Source organism: Parasteatoda tepidariorum, chromosome 5, assembly GCF_043381705.1.
Source record: "Parasteatoda tepidariorum isolate YZ-2023 chromosome 5, CAS_Ptep_4.0, whole genome shotgun sequence".
Lineage (NCBI taxonomy): Eukaryota > Metazoa > Arthropoda > Arachnida > Araneae > Theridiidae > Parasteatoda > Parasteatoda tepidariorum.
In genome coordinates this window covers 21,863,942-21,880,537 of record NC_092208.1, presented here as the reverse complement: position 1 = coordinate 21,880,537, position 16,596 = coordinate 21,863,942, and the positions used below count along the sequence as shown (strand labels likewise).

At 28.2% G+C, this 16,596-nt stretch overlaps 1 protein-coding gene across 1 annotated transcript in view; it reads right to left on the bottom strand.

Moving 5' to 3' along the window:
• Window positions 1-16,596, bottom strand: part of LOC107444984 (lachesin) — a 181,431-nt gene that overhangs the window by 36,334 nt on the left and 128,501 nt on the right. The window contains exon 4 of the mRNA XM_016059278.3: window positions 11,719-11,926. Within this exon, the coding sequence (XP_015914764.1) occupies window positions 11,719-11,926 (208 nt within the window). The remainder of the gene's footprint in view (window positions 1-11,718; window positions 11,927-16,596) is intronic.

Here is a 16,596-nt window from a genome sequence, read left to right as displayed (position 1 = left end):
TTTTCCATACATATTCATGTATTCAACCGCTAAAAAACCTAACCTAGCACCAAAATTAGAATGAAGAAAAAAAACCTGTCCCAAAATTTTACTAAACTGAACTTTTATTTTCCTCTCAATGTGACCTTCTTCTCATTCCTGACATCGTCAACGATTATTAAGAAACGCTCCAGGTGACTTACTATTAGCGTATTTTATTTTAGGATATTTTACGTGGAATTCACGTAAAAGTTATATACAGTAACATTTAATCTAACGCAAACTGATTCCTATAAAAATGTTTTTACCTAATTTCGAAATGCAAGCTCTGTGCCGGTAGAAAGTATATTAATTTACAACTTTTCCGTATTTTTGGCGATAACTGAATCATCTTTAAATATTTTCAGAACATTGAGTTTAAATACTTTTACGTATGGTGTCGCCATCTATATTCTAATGCGAAGAATGACTCTAGACAAGAGAGAAAATTATTTTCTATGTATCACAAAAGGTATTAAAATTTATGCAGTATCACCATTCTCCATCTCAATTAGAAAATTAAATAATTACATTGCTTATACGTTTCCTTTTTATATTGACGCATCGAATTAATAAATAGCAAAATATATGCTTCTAACTACATTAAATTCACTCCACACATTTTAAGAAGCAAATTAGGCTCATACTATAGTGCTATGGGATGGGTCTATAGGATGAGTCTATAGGATGAGCAGCACATCCCACTTCTTCACTTTATAGAAAACTGTCTTCGATTATTTTAACCATATTTATACTCTTTACTTTGCGTGGGTGCACTAAACAAATGATGTTTTAAAAAAATTATTTCTTCACTTCTTTCGGTATTTTCGAAAAATTTCAGGTTTACTTTGTAATCTGAAACAAGTTTCAAATGAAATTTTCATTGGAAAAATTTGAAAAGTGTCCTCCTTTGTTTGTTTTTTTCATATATGCTCTTAACGTAGCATTATTTGAACAAAAAAATTCTTCTTAAAAATTTTGAGTTCATATTTTTTGACTAATATTTATACTTTTTGAAAGAATTGACGATAATTTTTTAATCTTTATCAAGTTTCAAATGAGTTCCTCTCCGCAAAAAAGCATTAAAAATATCGCAAATTGTCTTCCCTTTCGTCAATTATAATTGGTTATTGGTCTTAACTCATCATTGTTTGTAGTAAACAAATCATTCTTAAAATTTTGATTACTTATTTCTTGACATATATGGGAATTTTCAAAAAATTTACGCAATCCGTTTTCTTGTTTTTGTTTTATATTTACTTCTGTAAGCCTCATGCTATACTTTGTGGTGCATGAGGAGTTTTCAATCATTTAAATAAAAATAAAAATAAAATTTAAAAAAATAAAAACTTCTTCAATAATACACATTGATGTGCAAAAATATGTACCCAAAATGTTTAAGACGTACATTTTTATTTCAAACAATATTAGGTTAAGCGCTTGTTTATAATTAGCATTGTAGTAGACATTTTGTAAAATTTTAATAATATTTCGGATTGATAAATTCATTTGAAACTTGATTCAGATAAAAAGTAAGAGTCAATTTTTTTTTAAATATACTCATGAACTTACTTATGTACCCATACTTATAAAAAAATATATTACTCAATATAAGAAGCATTTGTTTAGTCATAACATGCTATGTAAAGAGCATGCATATTGTTAACCCAATTACATTTTTTTTTAAAATTTCTTAAAGCTTCTTGCAATGAGAAAATCAATTGAAACTTTTTCCAGATTACAAAGAAAGTGAATTCTTTCAAAAAATATCCATATATGTCAAAAATAAGTACTCAAATTTTTAAGAACGGTTTGTTTACGAAAAACAATACTATGTTGAAAGCATATAGTCAACATATTGGCGGACACTTTCGTGAATTTAATTAATTTGGAGAAGCAAGGATTTCACTTGAAACTTGTTTCAGATCTCAAAGTAAACACCAAATTTTTCAAACATCTATACAGATTAGAAAAAATAAATTTTCAAATTTTTTAAGAAGCATTTATTTACTTCAAACCATGCTACCTTAAAAGCATATATATAGTTAACATAACTAACGACATATTGTGAAATGTTATAATTTTTGGCAATGAGGAATTTATTTGAAACTTATTTCAAATGAAAATTTGAGCGTCATTTTTTTCTTCAAAAATACTAATATGTTTCAGGAAAATTTTTAATCAAAATTTTTAAGCTGGATTTGATTACCAAGTTAAGAGCATATATGTATAATTAACGTAATGAAGGGCGATATGCGAATTTTTTTTTTTACATTTTTGCAACGTGCGACAAATTTTAAACGTTTTTCAGATTATAATGCGAGCTTCAATGATTTTCAATGATGTCCATAAGTGTCAAGAAATAAGTAATTAAAATGTTTAAGAATTAATTTTTAGTCCAAACAATACTACGTTATGAGCATACATATAAAAATAAGGAAGGACATTTTGATATGTTTTTTATACTTTTTGGCAGTCAGGATTTCATTTGAATCTTGTTTCAGATTTCAAAGTAACCTTCAAATTTTTCAAAAACCGTCATAGATGTGAAATTGTAAATACAAACATTTTTTAAGAACCATGTGTTTAGTCCAAACCATGCTGCATTAAATCATTAATATAATTAACATAATGAAGGATACATTGCATTGGGAATATTTGCAATGAAGAAATCATTTGAAACTTTTTCCAGATTGCAAAATCAGCTACAATTTTTCAAAAAATATCCACGGGGCTCAAGAAATAAGTAATCAAAAATTTTAAGAAGGATTTGATTACTCCAAACAACGATGTGCTTAGAGCATATACATAATGAGCGTCAATTCCATCGAAAATACCCGATATAAATTTAAAAAAATATGAACTCAAAATTTTTAAGAAGCAATTTTTAGTCCAAACAATGCTAATTTAAGAGCATGCATTTAAAAATAAGGAAGGACACTTCGCAAATTTTTGTAATTCTTTCCAATAAGAAATTCCTTAGAAGCTTGTTTCAGATTACAAAGTAGGGGTCAAATTTTTCAAAAATTCCCGCCGTTGTGAAGAAATAAATAGTAAAATTTTTAAGATACGTTTGCTTAGTCGAAACCATGCTACGTAACGAGCTATGTTACTTCATCCCAACTAAGAGCTTATCAGTGTGGTTGAACTCTCATCCATACTGAAGGAAGTGGGGTGTAGCATTAATACTATAGACGAGAGGACATCGACTAAGAGTTGGGTCTAGTGCTTATTTTTCTCCTACTATTGTAATCATGATAAGATATAATCTTATTGTTTGATCACATATAACCATGAATACCAGCAATCATTTCTTGTCCTGACTACATTAAGAAGCATTAAGAAGCAAAAACTACATTTTACCATGCCTACATATAATCAGATATCATGGTTACTTGTAATTGTAATTACTTGTAATTGCGATTTTAAGTAATTGATTACATAATAGTAATTATGTGATAAAAAATACAGATGTTATCTTTTGCTGTAATTGACATCTAAATCTGGAAAATGTGCAGAAAACAAAGTCGCATTTAAGTCTTCAAACTGTCGCAATCTGTGTCACTCGATAAATCAGGCTCTAAATGCCGCAGTTACTTTACAATACCTCTAAATCTAACGCAAGTGGTATTTTCAAGGCAGTGTCATAAACGATAGGTTGTATCACCTGTGATCTCTATTACGAGATGTTGTCCTCCATTTTGGGGAATATGTCGCATTTAGGACATATTTTGAGAGGAGGAAAATATGTGATGAAATTTACCATTAGAAGGGGTTTTAAATATATGGAAATGAATCGGGATATGCTCCAGAGATGGGAAATTTTCGTTTCATTGCATTCAAGAATTAGAATTAAAAGTAACTGAACATTCTCGCATTTAGGCACATTGATGTATGTCCAATTTTTTTATGAAAGAATTATAAAACAAATTTCTCTCCATCATTCTGAAGCAAAGATTTTCTTACTTAGAAACACCTCTACCTGTCAACTCTGAAGATCGAACGAGTTTAAAAACCTATTTTTGCATAATGGTCAAAAGAAGCTCCAATTATCACGCGTTGTCTGTAGTGCAAAGAAGAATAAAGACCTTGCTAGTAATATTACTTAGTGATTCTCCAGTTTTTGATTGCATCTTATTGAAGAAATTAACATTATATTGTTTTAAAAAGAATACCTGTCATATTTTATTAATTAAAGGTACGATTAGATAATATACATATCCGACTAATTTTGACACATTTTTTTTAAAACTTGCTTAAAATTTTAATGTTTTGTTTGGTAAGCAGCGGTCCTAAAGTTATAAATTAGGTAAAGTTTAAAACTTTGTAAAATATTTTTAAAAATAAGGAAAAATTTGAGCTTAAAAAATACACATTTTTCATGGCACGCTAACAGCTCGACGAAAATATTTTTGTCGAAATATTTTTGTCTAGATTTAAAATATAATTACTTGTGTTTAGAGCTAAACTCTTAAGAACATTTAAAAGAAATAATAAGATAGAACTAATAGAACTTAATATTGAATTTTCGAAGATAAATTCTAAACATTCTTATTTTAAGTTTGATAAAAAAAAAATATTCTCACTCAAACCGTAACTTTTAGTTCAAAATAATGTTAGTATTATTTAAAATGTGCATGCAAAGTTTAAAGAATTCCAATATAACTTTTTTTCTAATGTGCGCTAACGTAAAGATTTTCTCAAAATCAACATTCTGGCCCAAACGCATTTAAAAATTTAAGAAAATTCTGAAATGTTAAGGAAATTCTGACAACAAAACAATTAAAAATTCGAAAATAAAATTTTGAAAGGGAGATGAATTTTATTTGTTTTCAAAAATGTTTTTCAAATAAATAAAGGGTTTAATACTCAAGGCCAAAAAAAAAAAATTTTATTTTCATTTTCAGTAAACTGCCAGTTTTGGTTTCGTATGTCAGCATACGGAATACGAAAAAAAAATAACGTAATGCCATTTTCAAAAAAAATCGAGATCAAATTTTTAAGTGGTTTAATAGAACAAATATGGATATTAAAAAAAATGTCGAAATTGCCAATTTTTAACCAGTCGGCTACGCTTTGAGTACAAATTTGAAAGATTTCTGTAAATGAAATTTCCTCGTTCGAAATTCAAAACCAACATTGTTTCAAAATATTTTCAATTAGCTGCAGCATTTTTGCTTGGCTTTATTTCATTCCATGAAAAATATTTTTAATCTGTTTCAAAATATATGTCAGTACCATCAAAATCTGTAGGGCATATTTCCTATAGATTAATATTTAAATTTCTGCTAATTTTCGAAATAAATATATATTCATTAAAACATTTTTCTCAGTAACAACATCTAGGGGCCATAAACAACATCATCATGGCAATGAATTCTATTAAAAGATTATCGTACTTTAACTGTTAATAGATTGATATTAATTGATAGTTATTTAGGATAGATAGTTATCATGGATTCCTAACTCATTATTTACGGAGTATTTTATAACCACTAAATCTCAAAACGGTTCTTGACATTTTGGTCCCTTACCCATTCAGTCCAGTTACGCATACGATTCGTCTATTTTGACCTGGACATTCCATCCCATTTTTTATATTTTTCTCGTTACTGAGTTTATGTTTCGATGGCCCTAAACAAATTTTTTTTTAATTTATTAAATTATTTATTTATGAAGGGACTGAAAATCGGGAATTTTGAATGGCTATTATGAATGCAAAAATTATTAAATATGGAATTTAATGTCAAAAGTCTTTACGAAGGATTGTCTACAATTCTCTAATGAATTAGCGAAAAACTTTGTGAGTTTCAATGAAAACTATTATTTTTTACATTCTGTTGATGTAATTATGTAAATTATCATGTAATAAATTATTATGATTGTTAAGTTTGGTAAACACGTAAATAAGTATATAGGGATTTCTGTACTAACTACTTTCACACTGTTCTATCTGAAAAAGCTTTTCAAATAACCCCTATTCGAAAAAAAAAGAAAATGCTTAAAAAAAGAGGCACAATGTTAGATTCCAAAAAATTAGTAAAATAGAAATAATGATTATTACAAAAAATGCTTTGCATATTTGGCAATATTTTTGTCTTTAAATTTCAATAAGTAGAAGAAAAAAAGGCGGAAATAATAAGAGATTGAATGTTAACGAGATCAAGATGCGAGATCAAAACAGCGTGACCAAAACATCCAGCTTCGTCTAAAAATGGTTCTTAATTTCATACTCGAAGTTGGTACTTCCTAACGTTCCTAACCTTCCTAACGTTAAAAAATTAATGTATTCAAACTTGTTTTATTCCAAATCTTTCAACACCAAAAGGAGATTCAAGCTGTTTGTTTTTCCAAATATGAAACACAACGAAAAATAACGAAAATAAAGGATGAAATTAAACCATCATCTGCTTACGTAATGATTCAAATGCCTTTCCCCGTTCGGAAGAACTCTAATACTGATGCAAGGTTGACTCAGTTATAGAAGGATTAGTGTTCTAAATTTCGTTGACTTAGCACAAACTGTGGGGGATTTCTTCGTTTTTCTATTCATGGAATATAACACTGCTTAATTTCGCTGTAAATGTCAAATTTTACCCCTTATTGTACCTAGAAGTTCCACTGTCTTCTGTATTGGAGCACAAAAGCACAGTTACTGAAAGACAGCTGCGAATTAGGCTGCTCCAATTATAAAATAAAATCCAAGTCAATTATAAAATAAAATTTAAGAAAACCTATATTGACAATGGGATTAATAAATATCATAGTAATTTTTATCATGTTAAGATTAACTTAAAAAAGACAGTTAATAAGACGTAACATTTATTTATATTAAAATAGAACTACAAATATAAACCTGTGTTCATAACCAATATAAATCCGGGAAAATTCTGTTGTTTTGGCAACATTGCGAAACAAATTTCTTTTCCACAACTATTCCATAGAGTTTATCACGTTATATCATTCATTTTTAAAATTGGCACCTCCAAATTTATTTCAACTAAAGAAAATATTTTGACATTTATTTGAAACGAAACAAATATTCTAAATTTCTGTTTTCGTTTTTTGAAATATACATATTTGCTTTTCTTCCTAGAGGTTTTAAACTCAAGTTTTTTTTAGATATCGATTTTGCGGTAAAAAGAATGATCTCCGCTACAAAACAAAAGCTCTTTATAAAAATGAAGACATTTATTGGACGCGTGATGGCGAAATCGTATTTCCCAACTTTGTTCAGTAGACATCGGGTAGGGGTGGAGATATCTATTGATATCCAACGAGCCACGAAAAAGCTAGTTACAGCTCTTCCGTGAAGTTATTTAAAAAAAAAAGCGCCTTCTGAGATACTTACAGGGGGGACTTTAAAGTGAATAGGATCAGTCTGCTGAGCACAGGAGGTTGCTTAGTGTAAAAAAAATAATGATATGAAGAAAATGAGAGCAGATATGCTGACTTAAGACAACGTCTGTATGAATACAAAGTGGATATTTAAAGGCTCAGGTGCAACGTATTAAGAAGGTGCTTAAAATAAAATAAAACGTATACCAGGAAAATAGAGAAACTATTATTCCATTGTCTTGTACAGTGCTCCTTCAATAAATAAATAGTACTTTAAATTTTACCCGATTTAAAAACTGTACATTGTTTTGCAGTATTCGAATTTATTAAGGTTGCTTTGAAGCATGTTTCAATGATGTCAGATGTTTTAAAAATAGTTGTAGAAAATGTTTTCTTTTTATTAAATAAGAAAAATAAATAAATTAATTCTAAAATGTTTGAATATTATTGCCCTTTTGTCTGTTGTAAGTTTTAGGAATAAAGATAAGAAAATATTTTTTCTCTTTTTTCACTTCCTGTAGCTAAAAAAAACTTCATAAAAGCATGCCTAGTATAGATATTATAAGACAATTATGTGCATGGCTTGCGAAGAAACAAATTAATAAAGTCATCGACTTCATTGAAAGCAAAATGAATGGAAGAAAATCAAATGAAATTAAAATGGGCCCCTTGAGTGAGATGTTCAGCAATTTTATAATTTATACAAGTTAATGCAATTAATATAGCCCATACTACTCATGTATAAACATAGAAATTACAATTTGGAAAAATTAAGTAAATATTGGAAGAATTCGTTTGCATTCCTTTAGCTAAGGAGGTTTTGAGCAAGGGTCGGAAGTCATTATATTATTTAATAGAGTATCACTTTAATACAATGCTATAAAATGTTGAAAGCTATTATAAACATGATTCGCAAATATAAATTGTAGATTTTAAATAAATGCAGATGGCTTATAAGCATATTATAAGAAAAAAATATATCATTGACTAATAATAGAGAAATACAGTGATAATTTATTAGTGCAAAATGTTAATCTGGATTTTATTTTCATGATAAGGTTTACTAGTCTAATTGAATAAAATCGAATTGGCTCATTGGTGGCATCTGACGCATTTATCTTTAAGTATAATGAGCACGTTAATTTTAATTGGCATTTTTTTCCAAATTCCTTTAACTGCATTTTTGCATATTACATTTTTCTTTTTACACTGGATAATCGTATACACCTAATACTTATTGAATTTTCGGATATTTGGTCAGTATAACTCAGGTATCATCATTGGTTAAAAAGTTTTAAGTCAAAATTTATGAGGGAAAAAAAGTCAAAACAACGTGAGAAACACACGTTTACTAGCACACATTTCCAGACTTAGAGAAGTATTGCATTGGACAAATATATCGTGGAATAAATTTCGCTCACACTTCGTGACTTTTTTTTGGAAGTGAGCGATACATTTCATATGTTGCTCACTCTGTTCTACGTAGTTCTTCCTCACACGATATTTTATTTAAGCGATAATTTTTGGAATCGAGTTATTTTTGTCGTTTGCGAGATTTTGCTTACAGAACATTCAGTCCTCATTATACTTCTTTTTCTACTCATCATTCTACTATACCATTCTTTGTACACATGATGCATTGTTCTGTTATTATTTTCTTCGAGATCGGTATCATCTGCGTAACATTCTGCCCTAACCATACTCTGTTCACATGATATTTTGCCATTGCTTTTTCTTCTTCTTCAAAGTAGATTTTGCCCTCACGGTATTTTGTTTTCCTTGATTTTACTCAATGCAGTTCTGTCGGACAAATTTGAAGAGCTGATTGGATGATTGATTTTAGTGCTTTGCAATGAAGTTATGTAAAGGAGCTTTTAAGTTTAAACATTAACCTTTGGAAATGAAAAGCATACCTTTCCTTAACCTCTTGTTCGTAAGCAACCAATTTTCAAAACTCATAAATCCCTAACACTTATTAAAGCTGTTTACTTCATGGCAATCCCATTCTCATGTCAAAAAACCGGTTTACTAGGGTAATTCATCGATTTTTTGTTATCAACTATTTTTATATTAATTTCGTTCGTTTGTATAAAACTTTCCTAGATTCTCACTTCTATCTAACGAGATCTTTGGAACTGGAAGAGTAAGCAAAGTAAATTACTGTTGTATACCTTATTAAGACTAAAATAAGAATTCAACCATTTAAATCTCACTTCATCCGAAAGATTTTATCTAACATCTACTCAAAATTTTATTTGTGAAGAAATTGTCTGATTATTCATGAATGATGATGCAGTTTACCTTTATAAACCAAGAACAAGCCATACTGATTTACCGATAATTCAATTCACTAAACTTAATTAATTAAAATAAAATTTTTTATAATTCTTAGTAATTTTTCATATTTTATATTATTCATTCTTAATGCATTTGATATTTTAGGAATGACACTTCGTGTTTAATTTAGTTACGCGTTTCGTGACTCTATTCCAGCGAAAAACTAACTCTTAGGTTACAGCGTTTCCCCAAATGACGTGGAATTTAGTTGGAATATACTGTCCAACAGTTTATTTTCTGCAGGGATATATGCACACAATCCTAATACCATTCAACCTATATAGACTATTTGGTGAGTAAAGTTTTCCAATTAAACTTGTAATGCACACCAAGGTTTCTCGGAGAGTGGGAATTTGCATTTGCAAGATCTCTGTGCAAACAGTATGGGGGCAAATAGAAAACGAGAGGATCAGCCTTCGGGCTCTAAAAGCACCCGGATGGAAGCTTTTAAGTTAATTTAAACTATTTTAAAATACGGTTTTATTGTCACCCAAGTGATAGAGAAAGTATCCACTAATTCTATAAAGCTATTAAATTTAAAAAAATAAAAAGAATTAGATAAATAAATTTTCAAAAACTGAAGGATTTAATTTTTGTTCACTATTGAAGAAATGGTCATAAATTTAGAGCTGAAAAGGAAATAGTTTCGATAAATTTAGAGTTGATGAAAATAGAAATAAACTTCAAAATTAAACCTAAAATATATAAGTAATAGAAGCAGATGGAAGAAATAAAAGCACTATATTACTCAAAATCCGAAAAATGTGATTTATTTCAAAATCCAAACATTTGAGAAGTAGTAATTCCTTAAGCAGTATATTTAATGCAAACACGCAAAATAAATAGCAAAATGCACTGTTTTTAAAGTAACATACTTTGTATACATTGCTAAAGAATTGAAATTGGAAATAATAGAGAGTTTGAAAATTTTGTATTGGCTTTTATCGGTTTGAGCAATTTTAAAGCTAGTAAGTATTAGTTTAAATAAATTTGAAACGGTCAAGAAAAGTAACAAACTGATCAATCATCGATATTAAGCCAAAAATATAGGAAATTTAAACATAATGAACTAATAAAAAATTATACTTCGCTGAATCCAAAAAAAAAAAAATTGCTCATTTCAAAACCTGAAATTTTACTTATAAACAATTAAATAAAGGAAAAAGGAACATTAAAAGGTAGAAAACAGTATTTTAAATGTAAACAGGTAATACAAAGAGAAAAATGCTTTTTTTTTCATTTCCAGGCATAAATAAACATAGCATAAATTGCTGAAATTCATACTATGATCTTCTTTACTGTTGAAAAAATCGGCATCAATTCAGAGACAGAAAATAATTGGTTAAGAAAATAAAGAGTTGGTAAGTGGATATAATATACGTAATAGATATAAACTAAAACTTTATATTAAATCTTAAATATTGGAATTAAAAGCAAACTGAAACAATATAAAAATTATACAATGCTAACTTCGGAAAAATATTTATTTCAAAATTTAAATTTGGCAATCAAAAAACTTTTTAGGCAGTATGTTTAAGGAAATTAAGCAAAAGGAATTTGTTTAGAAAAATATGTAATATGCTTGGCGATCTTGTTAACATTGATACCACTCAGATATGGCACATTAATTCTCACAAGAAGAAATCGATATAAAATTAGAAATGAAAAATAATTATTGCGAAAAATATAGACTCGGAAAAAATATAAATAAATTGTATATTCATTCTTATATAATCTAATATGTAAACCTATTAAGTATGTTTAAGGAAATTAAGCAAAGGGAAACTTAAAAGGAATAGGTAATGGTGGAAAAGGTAATTATTATTATTTTTTTTTAAAGTGACCTATGATAATAATACGAATTCTTAGAAAATGTCAATGGAAATTGTATGATAAAGAAATCTATTATTTCTGAAAATAATGTTGAGAAAATGCGCATCAAAACTTTGAATCTGTAAAAAAAAGTATTATTAAAAGGATTTTTGGGACTAGGAATTAAAAAAAAAGAAAGATGGCAGTAAATACCAACAACTTCGAGGTATCCTGTCTGACTCTTAATAGGATTAGTTGTTATTTGGCAAGCGTAGTAACCATCATCATGCTGTGTTACATTCTTTATGTGTAGATACCATGATGTGGAATTAATTGTAGTTACTTTGATTCGGTCTTTATCTATAAACACATGAGTTCCTATGGATAGTTGATCTTTCTTGTTCACAACACTCCACGTTACCTGCAAGCAGTAAAACAAATATTTTTTGGAACCATATGCATTGGTATAATTTTTTAATTTAATTAGTACTTTTTAAAAATTATTTATTTTAGTTTTTGATAATATTTAAAAGCAATATGTTAAAATTGTGCAATAGCCAATAATTCTATTTTATGCTTTAAAATAATGCGTGATTATTTTGTAAATACAAGATCTAAAATTATAAAGCTGTAACGTAAGAAGCATCAGTACACTGAAAGTTTCAGGTAAATTCTGTTTAGATTTTATTTAATTTTAAAATTTTCAAAATATTTTTCTTTTTTTATAATATATTTTACACATTTTGAAAAAAAGAAAGATTAATTTTAAAAGTAAATATGTTTTTAGTTTTGACATTAATATTAATAACAAATTTTAATGTGACATATTAAATTTTTTCCTTTGTTTCTTGAAATTTAATTGAATATCTTAAAATTAAGTTATACTATGGATTATAAGGGTGAGATAGAGGAAATAGTAGTTCATAATAGATCAACAGACATCAGACACATATTACTATGTGTATGGTCGAATAATTATTTTTTAATTATAAGAGTTTATTTTTCTGAAGGCGTCTACGCACGGTAAGGTATCAATATATTGAGATCATGAAATAAAAACATAAATTAATTCAATCTCATCTTACTGAACAATAACTTATCATTAACTTCGCTTAACATATTTATGAAAATGCAAGAAGGTAATATAAAAAATAATAACGATTCAAATGATTGTAAATATATTGCAATATTATTTCAATTGCAAATGTAGCCCTGTTTATATCTGGTTGTAATGCTAAAATGATTACTTTAAATCTTGCAAACTTTGGTTATTTATTTTTAATCAGAAAATACCATGCATCATAGACGTAGAGCGGCTGGGGAGCACGGTGCGTAACAAACGGGATAACTATTTCCATCTGCTCTAATATGTTTTAGCACATTGACAGGAAAACAATGGTCAAAGCTAACAAAAAACGGTAAAATTCATGATTTTTCTGGTTGTATGAGAAAGCCGAAAAGATGTTATTATTAACGAAAAGCTTTGGTAATGATTATGGTGAATTTATCAATGAAACATCGTTTTATAATGTAGGATAATATTTGGTAAATAAGATTAAATTCAGTAATTTTACCAGGATATCTTAGAGCATTTATTAAACCATGTATTCGGCTCAATTTATAATTCAGCTTTATATTTTTTACTAAATGTGAGGCCTTGGCCTTTTTACTAAGTGTGAGGCAATAAGAACTATAATTTTGAAAACCAGAATTCCCGCTATATTGTTACTATATAGGCGGAAAAATTGTGGAAAAATAAATGGTTTAAATACCGCAAAGTTTAGTTTTTAATACCAAAGTTAAAGTTTTTTTTTAAATCAAAAATTACTTTACCATACAGTACGGTTATTTCACCAGAAGTTATTTCTCCTTGAAATAATGCAATGCGAACTGTTTTCTGGTCTTCGCCATGAAAGAAGTTCAGCGCGTCACTAACGTTGAAAGTTAAGCCGAGTAAAAATTGAAGGATTGTTTTCATGAATACGTCTTTTTAAATGCACTCACAGCAAAATTTTATAAAGCTGTTGTCTTGTACCTATAGACAAGCGCTATCATAGACATTTTTTATTTTTTAATCAAATATAGGATTTTTTATAATGAAATACAAATTAAGGATGGTCAGAAATTAAAATAAATCAATATTAGACGGCCTATGGACTATGAAAAAAATGCGAATTTATCAAAACATTAATTATGTATGATTAAGTTAAAAACAATTTTTTTTTCTTTTACTCTTATCCTAAATAAAGGAGAATGATCTAGTTCATTGCTAAATATCATAAAAACAGGAATTTTGCATCTTTAAAGATGCGATTGAATTGATTGAAAAGGCCTCAGTATATATTTGTAACATATATTTAAAAAAAAAACGTCAGACAAAGCATTTTATAAAATAATGTTTGGCTCTTTCTATTACAAATCAATTTTTAAGTATCTATGAAAGTTTAAGTTAGGAGGGACTTTCTTAGGGCAAAAAGATAAGGTAATTTTCTACATGAATTTCACTGCAACAATGCAAAATTTGAATTTTAAAAGTGTCATAATGCAATTATTGCACAACAACTGCAGCTAAATCAAGCACGTGTTTTTAATCCTTAAAATTTTGATTTAAACAAGCAAGCCAATTAAGTTCATTAAATTTATCTCCTATGTTCTCTCATTTTGGACAGTTATTACAGCGTCATTTTCTGGTCATTTTTATTAGTCGAATCCTTTCTGTTTTAAACACAAGTCCTATCTAATAAAATGAGCAGAAACGTCCGAGCAACAAGTTTGAAATAACTAAGGTTCTAAAAATAAATAAATAGAAGCTATCAATGCATGGTTTAGTTTTCAAATACTTAGCGATACTATTCATTTTCTTTTCCTTCCTCCCTAATTGATCAGATTGATGTTTGAAAAATACAATAAATCCGAAATCTTGTCAAGAAATACCAGCACTCTTTGTCTGCATATATCTAATTTTTCACCCTAACTTGAAGGTAAATTTCAAGTTATATTTGAATCTTATAAGGATAAAAAATTAAATAAAACAACATAATGAATGATTTTGAATGCTTTTCTGATAATCTCTTCCAAAGCTTAGCGAATAACTTTCATTCGTTAGATATTTAATCTAACATTACATGAATCTGAAGCCTGTTAAAATATGATATAATTAATGCCTCCAGATGGCTAAGTTTAAACATTTTCAATTTAAAAAGTAAACATACGGCAATAAAAAAGTAGTTACACTGATTTGAAGTTAAGTAATTTCTATATCAAAGAGAAAATGCACAGTTTATTATTGACGGAGCAAAATTTTGACGGATGTTTATGCTTAGTCTCGATGGAATATAAGATAATGGGTCGGCTAATTACTTTGATAAATTACAGTAGAGCTATTGATCACACATGCTTGCCCCTCGAAGCGAAGATAAATGATTCAATGATCAAAACGCTTGCAACGCGTTTAAATAAATCAAGGACATTGATTTGAGTCATACAGCCAATATACAAATGCGTCGCAAAAAATTCCTGTTTCAATTAATTTAAAATTTTAAGGAAAAAAAGAGGCACCGTAATTTTTAAAGTATTATCCGTTGCAAAATTATCGAATCACTTTAAATAAATAAATATTACTAGAAAATTATTGTGCAGAAATTTGCCTTAAAATGGGTTTTACTGCGACACTCAGGGTTTCAGTAATTTTTGCTGTTTTCTTCTTCTTCATAAGCGCAACAGCCTTTCACAGGCCAAGGCTGACTCGCAGATTTTCCTCCATCTGGCCCTGTCCGGTGCGACGGCCCGCCATCGGTTGACTCCCAATAGCTTGAGGTCCTTTTCAACGTCGTCTATCCATGTCTTAACTAGTCCATACTATGACTAGTTAAGACATTTCATCCTTATGACTAGTTAAGACATTTCATTTCATCCATCAACAATCATCCTTTTTCTTTTTTTAAAAAAAAATTACTTAGGCTTCTGACACTCAACTGGTTTGATTATTTTTTTCTTTGGTGAAACAAATTTGTAAAATAATATTTTATTTCTACCTTATGAGCTAATAAATCATGTGAACATCATGTATTTCTTAAAAATTGCGTAACATGATAATAACTAACAAAACATTCACAATATTTTCAGTAGTTGTCCCCATTCTGTAATATCCATTTTTCAGTGTTATTATGTCCTACACCTAATCACCATCTGACAAAAATAATTTGGTATCATTTGGTAATGAATACTATCTGGCAGCAGCTAATTCTACCATAATGAATCAACTAAAAACACGAAAATGCACTAATAACACCACATAAGGAGATATGCTACAGTCTTAGATCTATAAATAAATGGATTTAATAGTTTCGAAACACAAAGGTTCAGAAGAAATTTTCTAACAAGTTACTAAAAGGAATAAATGGGATTGGGGAAAAAAGGAGAGGAAACAAGATAATCAAGCAAAAGCCGAGAGATAAGAAACAATTGTGGTAGGTAATAGGGTAAGGGGTAGGAATTAAAAGATAATAGATTTCTGAATGGATAATGGGGTAGGAATTAAAAGATAATAGATTTCTAAATGGATAAAAAGTATGACGTTATGGAAATATCATTTACTAAATGATAAAAAAAATTTTTTTTAAATATTCGAGGATTTAGGAAATTGAGGTTAGAGGTTGAGAAGCAGTGTTGAATAATTTCACCCAAAGTAAATTGAAACCCATGATTAGATGTTCAGATATCTAGGGTGATTTAATGTCATTTATTGTCTTGAACATTTTTTCTTGTTCAGGATGAAACAGAAATTTACTTTTAATTTGTTCAATATACTCAAAAATGGGCTAAAATTTAAAATATGGAAAATAATAAAAAATAATGACAAAAGAAGAAAATTATTAATAATATTTTTCAAAACCATTTAAAAAAATAATTTTTAATTATCCAAAAAAAAATTTAAATTTGGAAATCAAAATAAGGAATATATATATATATATATATATATATATATACAGAGAGAGAGAGAGAGAATCAATGATACTAGAAGAAAACCCAAAGTAAAAATACATTTCAAATAAATATGTTTTTCATTGAGAATATTAATTTTAGATCAAA